This window comes from Capricornis sumatraensis, chromosome 3 (assembly GCF_032405125.1).
Source record: "Capricornis sumatraensis isolate serow.1 chromosome 3, serow.2, whole genome shotgun sequence".
Lineage (NCBI taxonomy): Eukaryota > Metazoa > Chordata > Mammalia > Artiodactyla > Bovidae > Capricornis > Capricornis sumatraensis.
In genome coordinates, this window is record NC_091071.1 from 100,390,423 (window position 1) to 100,405,346 (window position 14,924).

Below are 14,924 nucleotides of genomic sequence, written 5' to 3' on the forward strand. Positions count from 1 at the left end.
GGGTGAGGTTGTTACTGTTGAGAAAAACATAAGAATTTTTATTTTAAAGAAACTTAGTTTTAAAACATAAGAAATGTGGAATCCAATTTCAACAATAAACAATTGGCCTAGGAAAACCTTGAAGTTCCCCTTAGTTTGGGATTTTAGGTGTCCTAAGTTCCATGAAGTGTATCTAGATCTAAGTATAGCCCTTGTTCTGGTACTGAATGGCCACAGTATTGAACCAGGGTTTGGGCAAACTATAATCGTTTTTCGTTGGCAACCTTAAGTCCCTTTAAGTCTAAAAGCTTAATTAAGTTGAAGCTGCCTTCCTGAGAGAGAGGCTTGAGAAGGAGGGCAAAGAAGCAAATCACATATCACAGCAAAGTAAAACCTTTGGAGAACTTTATATCATTCATATCAGCCTTCAGGATTTGTAGAAAATAAGGACTCTTGATACAACTCCGAGGCATTATTGTCCAGGTGATTTATTTTTTCTTCTCAACCAAAGGCAAAGAAGTGTTGGCTATCTTCATCAGCTAGAATACTAAAGAATGCACTGTGAAAATTAGTTACAGTGAAGAACTTTATTCTGCTGGAAATGGATGAAAGTACCCTATGAGAGGAATAATGAGGTATTGAAGGATAACAGTATTGTTTACTACTCCACCTTCGGAACTTTGTTTTTCTCACTGGTAAAATGGAGTGTTACAGTGGCTAGTACAGGGATAATGAGGCCTTGAGCCTGTATTGTTCCATTATTGGCTTTATGCCTTGAAGGTTTACCTGTAGGGTATTGATTAATTCTAGAAAGAAGTTTTGAGGATTCTGTTTTAAATTTTGATGGGATACACTATTAATTTTGTAAGCATCAGTTGGAGATTTTGCCCTTAAAGAAAGTGATAGCTGATTCAATAGGGACAAATGATCAATATTTCCAGAATCAGGTCTGGTACCAACAGAGATAGCAAATAAAAAATGTCAAAGACTCATTTAATTCACTTGGTTGGTTCTTTGATGACACTGTTAATTTCTGGAATTGTTTTCCCCTTTTGGGAGAAAGAAATTCTGGCATACTTGTCTAAGAAGTTTTAGCCTAATAAATGGATAGGGGCTTACTTACTTACAGCCAAATAAATGAATAGGTGGCTCAGTGGTAAAGAATCCACCTGCCAAGGCAGGAGACATGAGTTTGATCCCTATTGATAAGATCTACTGGAGAAGGAAATGGCAACCCACTCCAGTATTTCTTGCCTGGGAAACCTTATGGACAGAGGAGCCTGGCAGGCTATATTCCCTGGGGTCACAAAGAGTTGGACATGACTTAGAGAGTACAAAACAGCAAGAGGAGCTAAGGAGAAAAGGGTGTGTATCTCTTAAATGGCTAACAGAAGGGAATATGTTCAGAACTTCTTGAGGTTTATTAGAGATCCTCACTATTTGAGCTGTTTTATTACTCCAAAGTAGGGCTGTTTTATGGTGGTGAGCTTGAGATCTGAGAGTATGGTATCCAATAGGACTGAAAGATATTTATCCTCTCATTGGAAAAATGTTTCTCCAAGACAAGAAAGAGGGAGGATTGGGAAGAGTCCCTCTAGTTCCAAAGAGACCCACCACTGAGAACTGGTGTATGTTGGAAAGCTGGTTAGAGGGTGTAAGATATCTTCAGCACTTATATTTGTAACAATCTATTTTCTAATGTCCTGGTTCTATGCAATAATAACAAAAACTAAGAGGATTTTGGTTTTGTTTAGGAGATTTCATTTGTTGGAGTTGACAATTACAATAATTTTTGAGGTCTTCCTTTGAAGTGATTCGTATAGAGTAAAAGGAAGCCATTTTGTCAGATTAACTAAATCTGAAGTGAACATAAGTTTCCCATTTCATCTTATCACCTAAAAAAATGCACAATGTAAGAGTTGCAAATTAAGTTTTATTTGGGACAAAATGAGGACTTCAACCTGGGAGACAGCATCTCAGCTCTGAGAAACTACTCCAAAGAGGCATTGGGGGAGGTCAATATATAATATTTTGGTGAAAGGGGAGTTCAGTGCAATCTAGCACATATTTTGCTAAATATTTTCTGCTGGTCATGAGGAGCTGATGTCACCTGGAAGGTCTTTTCTAGATATGAGAGAATGCAAGGATTAGGATCATGAAGTCAGTTTAACTGAAAATATCTAATTCTGTAAAGCCTGTTCCACCAGTTTCCCTGAAGCACAGAATTCCTCACTCTCCACCCTGAACTCCCTTTAGGGCTGCAACAGACCAACAGCGGCAGCAGCACAGGGTTCAGATTTCACAGAGGCTGATGGGGAATTTCCTTGGCCATCACCAATTTGTAGTTGACAATTGTAATACTTTTTACTAGAAGGAAGAGATCTCATTTCAATCCACAATTAATATAGAGTTAAAAGCTAGTGAAGTTAATCAACATTTGAAGGAAGATCAGAATTTTGTTTAAAAAGTCTGAAGTCAGTTGTGATTTTTATGAACAGATTGATCAGAATCTGTGTGCAAGCCTGAATTTTGTTCTGATCCACAGGCTTTGGAAAAGCCCTAGGAATTACTTGGTGCAGTCGCTTAGCAATTTTCTGAACCTGATCACATAATAAGATAGCAGATTGTTCTGACTGTAATCCTGAGCATGTTTCAAGACTTTCTCAATCAGCAGTTTTCACCCAATGCTGGGCCTGGCCTTCACTGATGAGCAGATGAACTCGCTGATGTAAGTTAGATAAACCAGGTTTATAAGTTTGAATGGCTATATTAAATTCCTCAGCAAAAGTGTGAGGATGTTTGTTTACTTTGGGGAAGTCTTTGACTATGCCTCACAGCTCAGCTTTAGTCCAGGGAATATAAGATATTAAAGATTTAGCCTCTGTATCCTCAAAAGGCTTATTTGAAAGAATTATGCTCTGACGAGCTCAGAAGAGAAGAGAATGGGAAGAGTTTCAGAGATAATGGGAAATTTGTCCAGAGAATGTGTATAGGGGGACTGAGAGTATAGTGGAGGCATAGAAAGGAAGGAGGAAGATAGCACCAAAGGTGGAGCCTGAGATAAGCCAAGGAAGAAGGACCTTGGGGCACTGAGAGTTGCTTTATCTTTCTTTAATCATTTGTTTTTCTGGGTAAATTTTAAGATCTTATTTTGCAGAAAGGCAATTTTAGTCTCTTGATAATGTTGGGAAACCTCAAAATGCCAATTGAAATAAGCATTCCAGTCAATTCTGGAAAATTTTAAGCTATTGTAGCCCAGTTGGGCTTTAAGGAAATTAAATTTTATGATTTCAGGAGTTACCCATAATGGTCAATCATATTTTAAAGTGCCTTAGGTCAGGTTGGTCCATTTATTTAGAAATGCCTGTGAGAAACCCTGGTAGCTCAGCTGATAGAGAATCCGTCTGCAATGCAAGAGACCACGGTTTGATTCCTGGGTCAAGAAAATCTGCTGGAGAAGGGATAGGCTACCCACTGTAGTATTCTTGCTTGGAGATTTTCATGGACAGAGTAGCCTGGAAGGCTCCAGTCCAAGGGGTCGCAAAGAGTTAGACATGACTGAGCAGCTTTCACATCACATGAGGAAGGACCATGGGTTTTAAACATCAAATTGGCCTGAGTCCCTGTAAGAACTGGGGAAGGTAGGGGCTCAAAATACTTAGATAAGTGGGTTGGGTTCTCATTTCCTTGAGGTTTTTCCTCTAGAGTAAAGAATCTCTTTCAAACAGCTTAAACAGCTTGCAGCACAAGTGGTTCAATTCAGACAGCTTGCAAGACAATCCCAGCAAATTCAAAGGAAACAGCTTAAAGGATCCAGGCTAAAGGCTTTTTCAGACAGTTTCCAGAGAATAGTCTTTTCAAAAGAATAGGCCAAAGGCTGAAAATCCTGGCACTGTTGCAGAGAACCCCTGTTTTCAAAGGAATGGATTGAAGGTTAGCCAGCTTCAGAAGCAGCAGCCCCTGTTCTGAAGGGAATAGGCCAGTTTCAGTGCAACAGTCTGATATTGAAATCAGACCCAAGTGCCAAACAGGTACTCACATACAAAACAAAGTCTTAACCAGAAAGATGAAAACTTTGAGCAGATTCTGAATAAAGCCTGGAGAGCTTCACATGAGAAAAGAGTGCGAGTTTAGATCCAAGAGAAACACTTGCCTTTAAACTCCAGGGTCAGCAGGAAAAGCAATGAGCGACAAAAGGACTCCATAGTGGGTACTGCACCTGTATGTGCCCCAGTCCTGGAGTCATCAGGTCTCTTCTCTGGTCCTTGCCAGGGCCACCAAAATGTTGACCTATTGGTGACAAATGTTGACAAATTGAGTGTGAGATATTTCTCCAGCAAAGATGTTTATTTGGGATCAGTAATGAATTGCAATTTGGATTCCACAGCCATGGTAAGCCACCTGCAGGTTCCCTCATTGCAAGGAAAAGAGATGCTTTTATAGAGAGAAAAGGAAGTTGAGAGGGCTGAAGTAAACAAAGGGTCCATGGCTCTTCCTTGCCTGAGTTCTCCCTAGGAAAGAAGAGTCTTCTTCCTGTTAGGCTTTCCTATAGCTGCAAGGTGTGAAACATCTCCCTTTTGATCTCCCAACTCCAGTTATTTGAAGTTTCTGTTTATTTGTATTTTTATAATTCCTACCAAATCAGCTCATTAGGTAAGGGGCAACTCACCTACACTTGCTTCAATTTTATAATGATGCAAGACAATTATTTTTATAAATATGAATTAATAGCTGGCTATATTTCCCAGGCAAGAATTCTGAAGTAGGTTGCCATTTCCTTCTCTGGGGGATCTTCTTGACCCAGGGATTGAATTCTGCATCTCCTGCATTGGCTGACGGATTCTTTACCACTGAGCTACCAGAGTGGCTATAGCTACATGAGAGACACAATAAATTTGCTACATTAAAACTTTAGACTAATACATATGCCATGTTTTGTTTATACATGGACCAGCTGATAGATATTTGAGTTCTTTCTATTGTTATTTTGAAGAATGCTTCTATGAACATTTGCATACAAATCTTTGTGTAGACATATATGTTTATTTCACTTAAGAAAACCCGTAGGAGTAGAATTGCTGGGTTGCATAGTAGCTGCATATTTACATTTTTTAAAACACTGGCAAACTGTTTTCCAGGAGAGCACTAGTTTGCACTTCCACTAGCAATGTATGCGAGTCCCACTTGTACCATATCTTTACAAACACTCAGCATTTCAGTCTTTTTAAGAAGTTCTAATATGTGTATAGAAGCATCTTACTGTGATTTTAATTTGTATTTCCCTATTGATCAATCAAATTGGCCATTATTTGTTAACTACTTATACAGATCTTTTTTCTGTTCCTTAAAATTGAATTATTTCATTATTGAGTTGTAAAAGTTCTTAATTAGATGTGGACAGAAGTCCTTTGTCAGATATATGCTTTGCAATTTTTTTCCCCAAGCTGTATATTGCCTTTTCATCTTCTTAATTATTTCAACAAGCAAAGTATTTTAATTTTCTGAGGTCTATTTATCACTTTTTAAAATTGTGGTTCATGCTTTTTGTGTGTTGTCCCAAGGTCACAAAGGTTTTTCTCCTTTGCTTTGTTTTATACAATATATGTGTTTTGCTCTTACATTTAGGTCTGTGATCTATCTTGAATTAATTTTGGTATATGGTGTTAAGATCAAAGTTCAGTTCTTTTCCATGTGGATATGCAGTTATTCCAAAAACAAAGCAAAACAAAAACTTCAGTCTAGGAAAAATATTTACTAAAATCTTTATTTTACAATAGTATTGGGAGATTCTGATGATTACATCTCATAATATTAGATATTAATACATAATATTGCTGATTATAGTCACATTTTCCATTATTATTCTGACATATATTGGACCCCCCTAGTGACTCAGATGGTAGGGAATCTTCCTGCAATGTGGGAGACCCAGGTTTGATCCCTGCATCTGGAAGATTCCTTGGAGAAGGGAATGGATACCCAATCCAGTATTCTTATCTGTAGAATTCCATGGACAGAGTAGCCTGGCAGGATAAAAATACCTAACATTTATCTTTTCTTATTCTTGTTGATGCTTACCTACAAAATATAGCCTATAATTTAGTCATCCGTTTTTGAGTAATAGTGTTTTCTGGGCATTGTATGAATTATTAATTGATAAATTGAATTTGAATGCAGAATGCCTCATTAAATTCTTTTAATCATATGTACTGAATTTTTTCTTTAATTTTCTTGTGGTTTTGGTTTTCAAAATTTTGGATATTATTCTTCAAAGATTTTATTAAAATGCCATTCTTCTTTTTTTTTTTTTTTTAGTTATTAACCTGTTACCAGAATGAAATAAATAAAGAAATGTCAAAGATGAAGGGAAGTCTAAACATTTAGCATAGAATGTGAAATCCTTTTTATGTGCTATAGAGAAAATCCCTTCAAAAATCCCATTGTTAAGATACTAATTAAAATTTCAACAGACTACCACATTATAGTATTGCTCTTTCTTTTTTCCTAATGTTCATGACACTTTCAGGTATTCCATGGGCAAGAAACATTTTCTCTAATTATTAAAGTTTCTAAAACAAATTTGGAAGTACTAAAGAACATTGCAGCAATTAAACTAAAGTAAAATATATCTTCTCTCTAGCATCATTATAATGCCTGAAGAAAGAAAAAAAAATATTGAAAAAATATTATCAAGTAAAATCATAATTTCTCTCTTGTCTCTCTCTCCTCCGCCCCCCCCCCACCCCCTGCCACCTCTCTCCCTCATTTCAATATTTAAGAGATTCATTCTCCTGCTGGTTGTAATGCAAATGAATTTCAGTGTCATCCTGATGGAAATTGCATCCCTGATGTGTGGCACTGTGATGGGGAAAAAGACTGTGAAGATGGTAGTGATGAAAAAGGCTGCAATGGTACCTTACGATTGTGTGACCACAAAACCAAGTTTTCCTGTCGGAGTACAGGTAAGCAGAACACTGGGTTCTACTTACACCTTGGGCTTGCTTCCTTAATGCAGGTTTCTTTTGGCCCCTTCTCAATCCGTACCTTACCTTTATAAAAGTACCCTTGTTTCTACTACATTTGCTGGCATTCTATACATGACAGTAATAATAGCTAACATTCACTGAGAATTGTCTGTGGACTTGGCACAGTTCTAAGAATGTTCTCTGTGTGAACTCATTTCAACATTCTAAATCACAGTGAGAAAACTGAGCCCCAGAGAAGTTTTTAACTTGCTCAAGTCAAAAAGTCAAAAGAAGTTTTAACTGTCTGGCTCACAGAGCCAGCATGGAAGAATTGGGATTTGAAACCAGGCAGTCTGGGCTTCCCTGGTGGCTCAGACAGTAAACAATCTGCCTGAAATGTAGGAGATGGGTTCGATCCCTGGGTTAGGAGGATCCCCTGGAGAAGGGAATGGAAACCCACTCCAGTATTCTTGCCTGGAGAATTCCATGACAGAAGAGCCTGGTGGGTTACAATCCATGGGGTCACAAAGAGTCTGACACAACTAACACTAATCTGAATTCAGATTCTGGAATTTCACAGTCCAGAAAGAGATATGTGTCAGAACCCATGGGCATCATTCTTCTTTTCATAGATGAAACTTCACCATGAAATTGAAAGAAGATGACTTTAAAAAAAGGCAGAGTAATATGCATTTATTTTCAACTAGTTTTCTAAATTTTATGGTGCTGTTGCTAACCTCTGTTAAGAAGAAAGTGATGACTCCTTACAGTAAACCAGGCTGAGCTCTGTGTGTTATGTTTTTAAGAGTCAGGTGACTCCTCTCAATTTTTATACAAAGATTCTTAGTTTGGGGCTCATGGCTAATGGAATGTGCTTTTGAGTTTAGAAATTATACTTTTGGAACATTTTATATTAACTAAAAATTAGTGAATAACATTAAATGAGTGAACTCTGCATTCAAATGGGTATATCTTTCCTTTTCTCCTTGCCTTTAGCTTCTCTTCTTTTCTCAGTTATTTGTAAGGCTTCCTCCGGCAACCAAAATGCATTTCTTTTTCTTGAGGATGGTTTTGATCACTGCCTCTTGTACAATGTCACAACCTCCATCTGTAGTTCTTCAGGTATTCTGTCTATCAGATCTAATCCCTTGAATCTATTTGTCACTTCCACTGTATAATTGTAAGGGATTTGATTTAGGTCATACCTGAAAGGTCTAGTGGTTTTCCCTGTTGTTGCTGTTAAGTTGCTTCAGTCATGTCTGACTCTGTGTGACCCCATAGATGGCAGCCCACCAGGCTCCCCCATCCCTGGGATTCTCCAGGCAAGAACACTGGAGTGGGTTGCCATTTCCTTCTCCAATGCATGAAAGTGAAAAGTGAAAGTGAAGTTGCTCAGTCGTGTCCAACTCTTCATGACCCCATGGACTGCAGCCTACCAGGCTCCTCCATCCATGGGATTTTCCAGGCAAGAGTACTGGAGTGGGGTGCCATTGCCTTCTCCAAGTGGTTTTCCCTACTTTCTTCAATTTAAGTCTGAATTTTCTGAGCATCGAAGAATTGATGCTTTTAAACTGTGGTGTTGCAGAAGACTTTTAAGAGTACCTTGGGCTGCAAGGAGATCCAACCAGTCCATCCTAAAGGAAATCAGTCCTGAATATTCATTGGAAGGACTGATGCTGAAGCTGAAACTCCAATACTTTGGCCACCTGATGTGAAGAACTGACTCATTGGAAAAAACCCTGATGCTGGGAAAGATTGGAGATGGGAGGAGAAGGGGATGACAGAAGATGAGATGGTTGGATGGTATCACTGACTCGATGGACATGAGTTTGAGTAAGCTCTTGGGAGTTGGTGATGGACAGGGAGGCCTGGCATGCTGCAGTCAATGGGGGTCTCAAAGAGTCAGACATGACTGAACAACTGAACTGAAAGGAAATGAGTGAATGATCAGTTAACTTAATAAGCAAGTTTTAACTTAACAGGCTAATTCTGATGCCAAAGAGCCAATTATTTGACTCAGGTTAATATTATTCTAAGTGTTTTTAGTGGGTATACTTTCTCATGTTGCTTCTGTCATTTGCTTGATTGAGTTAATGCTGAAATATATCAGATAACAGTCTTTATCAGGTATATGACTAAGAAACTGTCAAGACTATAGGAAAGCATAATATAAATTTACTTGGAAAATCCTGAACTAAAACTAGCTGAATACACTATCAAGATTTAGGAGTGAAAAAACATAAAAGCAGCCTGAAATTTCCTCATAAGGAATGCCTTCATAATAAAGAAATAAATTATAAATGCCTTCATAATAAAGTAATTTCAAAAAGGTGTATGTTAGTAATAGCTGGTTTGAACTATGACCAAAAATATGGAGAGAAAATGTAATAAAGAACAACATTAAGTAAATTTAATAGGAAATTCCAATTGATTGTGATTTATCTTATATGCATTTTGATATTTTGCAATGAGCTCTTATGAAATAGCTTTTTCTGAATATGATTCAGCTTAAGAATAAATCTGTGTTATGATGAGGATGGCTAATGTAGGGAGGAAACAATCTTTTCCTCTGTCCACAGAGGGAGGAGAAGACAAAGGAAAAGTAATTTGAGTTTATAGGTATGGCAAATTGTGGAAAGGTAAATATATAGGAAAATTAATGGAAGATAAAAGCTAGTTAATAACATTTGCGTATCACATCTTCTTTATCCCTTCCTCTGTGGATGGACATTTAAGTTGCTTCCATGTCCTGGCTGTTGTAAATAGTGTTGCAGTGAACGTTGGAGTGGATCTGTGTTGCTAAACTATGCTTTTCTCTAGATATATGCTGGGAGTGGGATTGCTGGATCATCTGGTAGCTCTCTTTTTCGTATTTTTAAGGAACTTCCAAATTGTTCTCCATAGTGGCTGTGCCAAGTTATGTTCACACCTACAGTGTAGGAAGGTTTCCTTTTCTCTGCACCCTCTCCAGCATTTATTGTTTGTAACTTTGTTGATAACATCTATTCTGACTGGCTTGAGGTGACCAATACCTCACTGCTGTTTTGATTTGCATTTATCTAATCCTTAGTGATTCTGAGGAGCTTCTCATGTGTTTGCTGGCCATCTGTATGTCTTTGGAGAAACGTCTAGGTCTTCCACTCAGCTTTTCAATGGGTCGCTTGTTTTTACTGTTGGGTTGTTTGCTTCATCTGCATTTTTTTTCCCAATTATCAGGTTGTCTTTTTGTTTCATTCCTGATTTTCTTTGCTATTCAAAATTTTTAAAGATTAATTAGGTCCCATTTGTTTAGTTTTTATTTCCAGTACTCTAGGCATGTGTGCACGCTCAGTCGCTAAGTTATATCTGACTATTTGTGGCCTTATAGACTGTAGCCTGCCAGGCTCCTCTGTCCATGGGATTTTACAGGCAAGAATTCTGGAGTGGGTTACCATTTCCTCCTCCAGGACACCTTCCCAACCCAGGTATCAGACCTGCATCTCCTGCATTTATAGGCTGATTGTTTACTATCTGAACTACCATTCATATGTATAACTGATTCACTTTGCTGTACAGTAGAAAATAACACAGCATCATAAAGCAACTTTATTTCAGTATTTTTAATAAATAACATTGAAATATGTTTTTTGTAAATAACATTAAAACATGTGTAGATTCATCTTGATATTGACTTTTTATCATCCTCATAGCCCTAAAACTTTTCTGAAAAAGGGTTTTGTGTCAGTTCTCCTTTCTCAAAAGTTTATATGGGAGATATGGTATAACATGGTGACAGTAGTTGTTAACACTGAATTGTATAACTGAAACTTACTAAGGGAGTGGAGCTTAAGTGTTCTCACAATAAATGAATGAAGAAGGAAGGAAGGAAGGAGAAATGTGAAAGATAGTAATTAAACCATTGATCTGCTCCTAATTTGATCTCTGACTTAAATTTAGTAAAGTGAAATTTGTCAAACTACTTGAGGCATAATAATTGGCAAATATATTATGAATACTTTTGAATATGGCAGATATTAAAATAAACCAAAAATATAGGTGAATATAAGCATTGGATTAAGAATATGTACACATCTATAATCTTTTTTGATATTTTAAAATTTAGTTAAATTCTCAACTTTATGAACTAAATAAAAAACATTTACTCAAGATGCTGAGTTTAGAGTTCATGTTTATTTTTTAAAAAAACTTCTAAATGTTAGTTTGAGCATTTAAAGTTTTCAAGACAATTAATTTATATTTGGCAGTTACGATGGCTCTTCATTTATATATAAATTGCTACCTACTAGTATAAAAATGTAGGCATATTAATGTTTCTTTATTTCAATAAAGAAGAGAATGAGAGCTAAATTACATTAAAATACAATACAACTGCTTTCATTCCAGAGTTTCTAATCTCAAAGGATCTACCTTTGACTGAGAACTCACCCACATTTGGTCTCTCAAATTTCAGACCAACAGCTTGCAGTAAGAGTTCACCCTTGAACAAGAGAGGTTTGAACTACATCCCTTTATAGGCAATTAAAAAAAAAAAATAAATGTATTGGAAACTTTTTTTGGAGATTTGCGACATTTTGGAAAAAACTCATAGGGAAACCACATAGCCTAGAAATATCGAAAAAACTGAGACAAATATATTATGAATGCATAAAATATATGTAGGTACTAGCCTATTTTATAATTACTACCATAAAATCTACACAAATCTATTATAAAAAGTTAAAATTTATCAAAACTTACACAAACACTTAACAGACCAGACATGGTGCTATTTGAAGTCAACAGAAGTATTAGCAAACATAAAGATGCAGAATTAAATCATTACTGTAAAAAATAACTGCAGTACATACCATAATAATGTCATAGGTATGTCATACTATTTCAGTGAGTTCAAGTGTTGCTAGTATCAGCTTCAAACACCATGTGACACTAGTCATCTCCTCGTCACCAGCTTGTCTCTCCAATAAATTACATTGGAAGAAAAAGTGATCTCTTGCAGTTCTTGCATATTTTTCACTGTGTTTAGTTCAGTGCCATAAACCTTGAATAGCAACAAGGAACCTATACAAAGTGCCACTGGTGATGCTGGAAGTGCTCTGAAGAAGCAAAAGAAAAGTTGTGGCGTTACAAGAAGTTGAGTTGCTTGATATGTACTGGAGATTAAAGTCTGCAGCTGCAGTTTCCCAACATTTTAAGGTAATGAATCTACCATAAAGACAACTGTTAAAAAAAAAAAAAAAAAGAAGAAGGAAGAAGGAAAAGGAAATTTGTGAAGCCATTACTACAGCTATGCCAGCAGGTGTGAAAACCTTGCACTTTTTTAAAATTATCTTTTTATCTTGTACTGAAAATGCAGCTTTCATGTGACTGCAGCATTGCTATGAGAAAGTCATACCTAAAGATTCCAACATGATTCAAAAGAAAGCAAAATCATTATATGACAGCATAAAGCAAAAGGAAAGTGGAAGATCTAAGGCTGGAGAATTTTCTGCAAGCAAATTATTGTTTGATAATTTTAGAAAAAGGTTTGGCTTAAAAAATGTCAAGATAACAGGAGAAGCATGCAGGTTCTGCCCACCAAGAAGCAGCAGATGAGTTCCAGATGGCATTAAGGAAATCACTGTGAAGAAAGGACAACTGCCTGAACAGGTTTTTAGTGTAGACAAAATGCCCTACTCTAGGGAAAAAAAAAAAAAAAAAAAATGCTGCATTGGACATTTATTAGTAAGCAAGAGAAGTACCAGGATTTAAATCAGGAAAGGATAGGCTAACTTTTCTGGTTTGCACAAATACAGTTGGACTTATGATCAGGAATGCCCTTGTCTATAAAGCTGCTAACCTCTGAACCTTGACGAGAAAGATTCAATTTTGTCAATCTTCTGGTTATACAAGAAAGCTTAGACAATGAGATCTCTTCTGCTGAACTGATTTCATCAATGCTTTGTTCTTGACATGAGGAAGTTCCTTGCCAGTAAGGGACTGACTTTTTAAGTTCATGTGATGTTGGACAACGTCCCTTGGCCACCCAAAACCCCGAGAGTTCCGCACTGAATGTTTCAAAGTGTGTGTCTGTGTGTGTCTGTGTGTGTTTTTCCCCAAACATTATGTCTGTAATTGAGCATCTAGATCAAGGAGTCATAAGAACCTTCAAGGCTCCTTGTGTGTGGTAATCTATGAGAATAGTTGTCAGTGGTATGGAAGAACACCTCAATAGAGAAACATCATTAAACTCTAGAAGGATTACTATTGAAGGTATTATTATTATAGAAAAAAAACTGTGAAAGCCATCAAACCTGAAACAATAAATTCTTGTGGAAGAAACTGTGTCCAGATGTTGTACATGTCTTTACAGGATTTATAACAGAACAGGAAATTAAGAAAGAAACTGCAGATATGGCAGAAAAAGTGGGATGTGGGAAAGTGAAGGCTTTTAAGATATAGATCTTGGAGAAATTCAAGAATTAGCAGACATCACACCAGAGGAATTAACAAAGTACTACTTGGTGGAGATGAATGCTTCTGAACTAGTTCCTAAAGGTCAGGAAGAGGATTTAGAAGAAATGACCGGAAACAAAATAACGTTAGACAGTTTGACACAAGGGTTATAATTATTAAAGGTGCTTTTGATTTCTTTTATGGCATGAACTCTTCTACGATACAGGCACTAAAACTAAACAAATGGTAGAAGAATTGGTACCATACAGAACATTTTTAGAGAAATGAAAGACCATAAAAGTCAGAGAGAAATGACAGGGTATTTCCATAAAGTTATACCAACTGTGCCTGACTCACTTGCCTCCCCTTCCACCTCCTCTAATTCTGCTACATCGGAGACAGCAAGACCAACCCCTTCTTTTCCTCCTCATCCTTAGTCTTCTCAACATGAAGATGACAAAGATGAAGACTTTAGTGATGGTCTATTTCCACCTGAGTTCAGTTCAGTCATTCAGTTGTGCCTGACTCTTTGTAACACCATGGACTGCAGCACACCAGGCCTCCCTGTCCATTACCAACACCCAGAGTTTATTCAAACTCGTGTCTATTGAGTCAGTGATGCCATTCAACCATCTCATCCTCTGTCATCCCCTTCCCCATCTGCCTTCAATCTTTCTCAGTATTAGGGACTTTTCCAATGAGACAGATCTTCGTATCAGGTGGCCAAAGTACTGAGGTTTCACTTCAACGTCAGTCCTTCCAGTGAATGTTCAGGACTGATTTCCTTTAGGATGGGCTGGTTGGATCTCCTTGCAGTCCAAAAGATTCTCAAGGGTCTTCTCCGACATCATGGTTCAAAGCATCAATTCTTTGGCACTCAGCTTCCTATATAGTTCAACTCTCACATCCATACTGGACTACTATACTACTGGAAAAACCATAGACTTGATGAGATAGACCTTTGTTTGCAAAGCATTGTCTCTGCTTTTTAAGAGGCTGTCTAGGTTGGCTATAACTTTTCTTCCAAGGAGTAAGTGTATTTTTATTTCATGGCTGCAGTCACCATCTGCACTGATTTTGGAGCCCCCCCAAATTAAGTCTGTCTCAGTTTCCACTGTTTCTCTATCTAGTTGCCATGAAGTGATGGAACCAGATGCCATGATCTTCGTTTTCTGAATGTTGAGCTTTAAGCCAACTTTTCACTCTCCTCTTTCACTTTCATCAAGAGGCTCCTTAGTTCTTCTTCACTTTCTACCATAAAGGTAGTGTCATCTGCATATCTGAGGTTATTGATATTTTCCCCAGCAATCTTGATTCCAGCTGTGCTTCTTCCAGCCCAGCATTTCTCATGATGTACTCTGCATATAAGTTAAATAAGCAGGGTGACAATATACAGCCTTGACATACTCTTTTTCCTGTTTGGAACCAGTCTGTTGTTCCATGTTCAGTTCTAACTGCTGCTTCCTGACTTGCATATAGATTTCTTAAGAGGCAGGTCAGGTGGTCTGGTATTACATCTCTTTCAGAATGTTCCACAGTTTATTGTGG

The 14,924-nt window shown here is 37.3% G+C and overlaps 1 protein-coding gene across 1 annotated transcript in view; it reads left to right on the forward strand.

The window, feature by feature from the left end:
* Window positions 1-14,924, forward strand: part of LRP1B (LDL receptor related protein 1B) — a 1,972,098-nt gene that overhangs the window by 1,141,733 nt on the left and 815,441 nt on the right. The window contains exon 21 of the mRNA XM_068968462.1: window positions 6,759-6,941. Within this exon, the coding sequence (XP_068824563.1) occupies window positions 6,759-6,941 (183 nt within the window). The remainder of the gene's footprint in view (window positions 1-6,758; window positions 6,942-14,924) is intronic.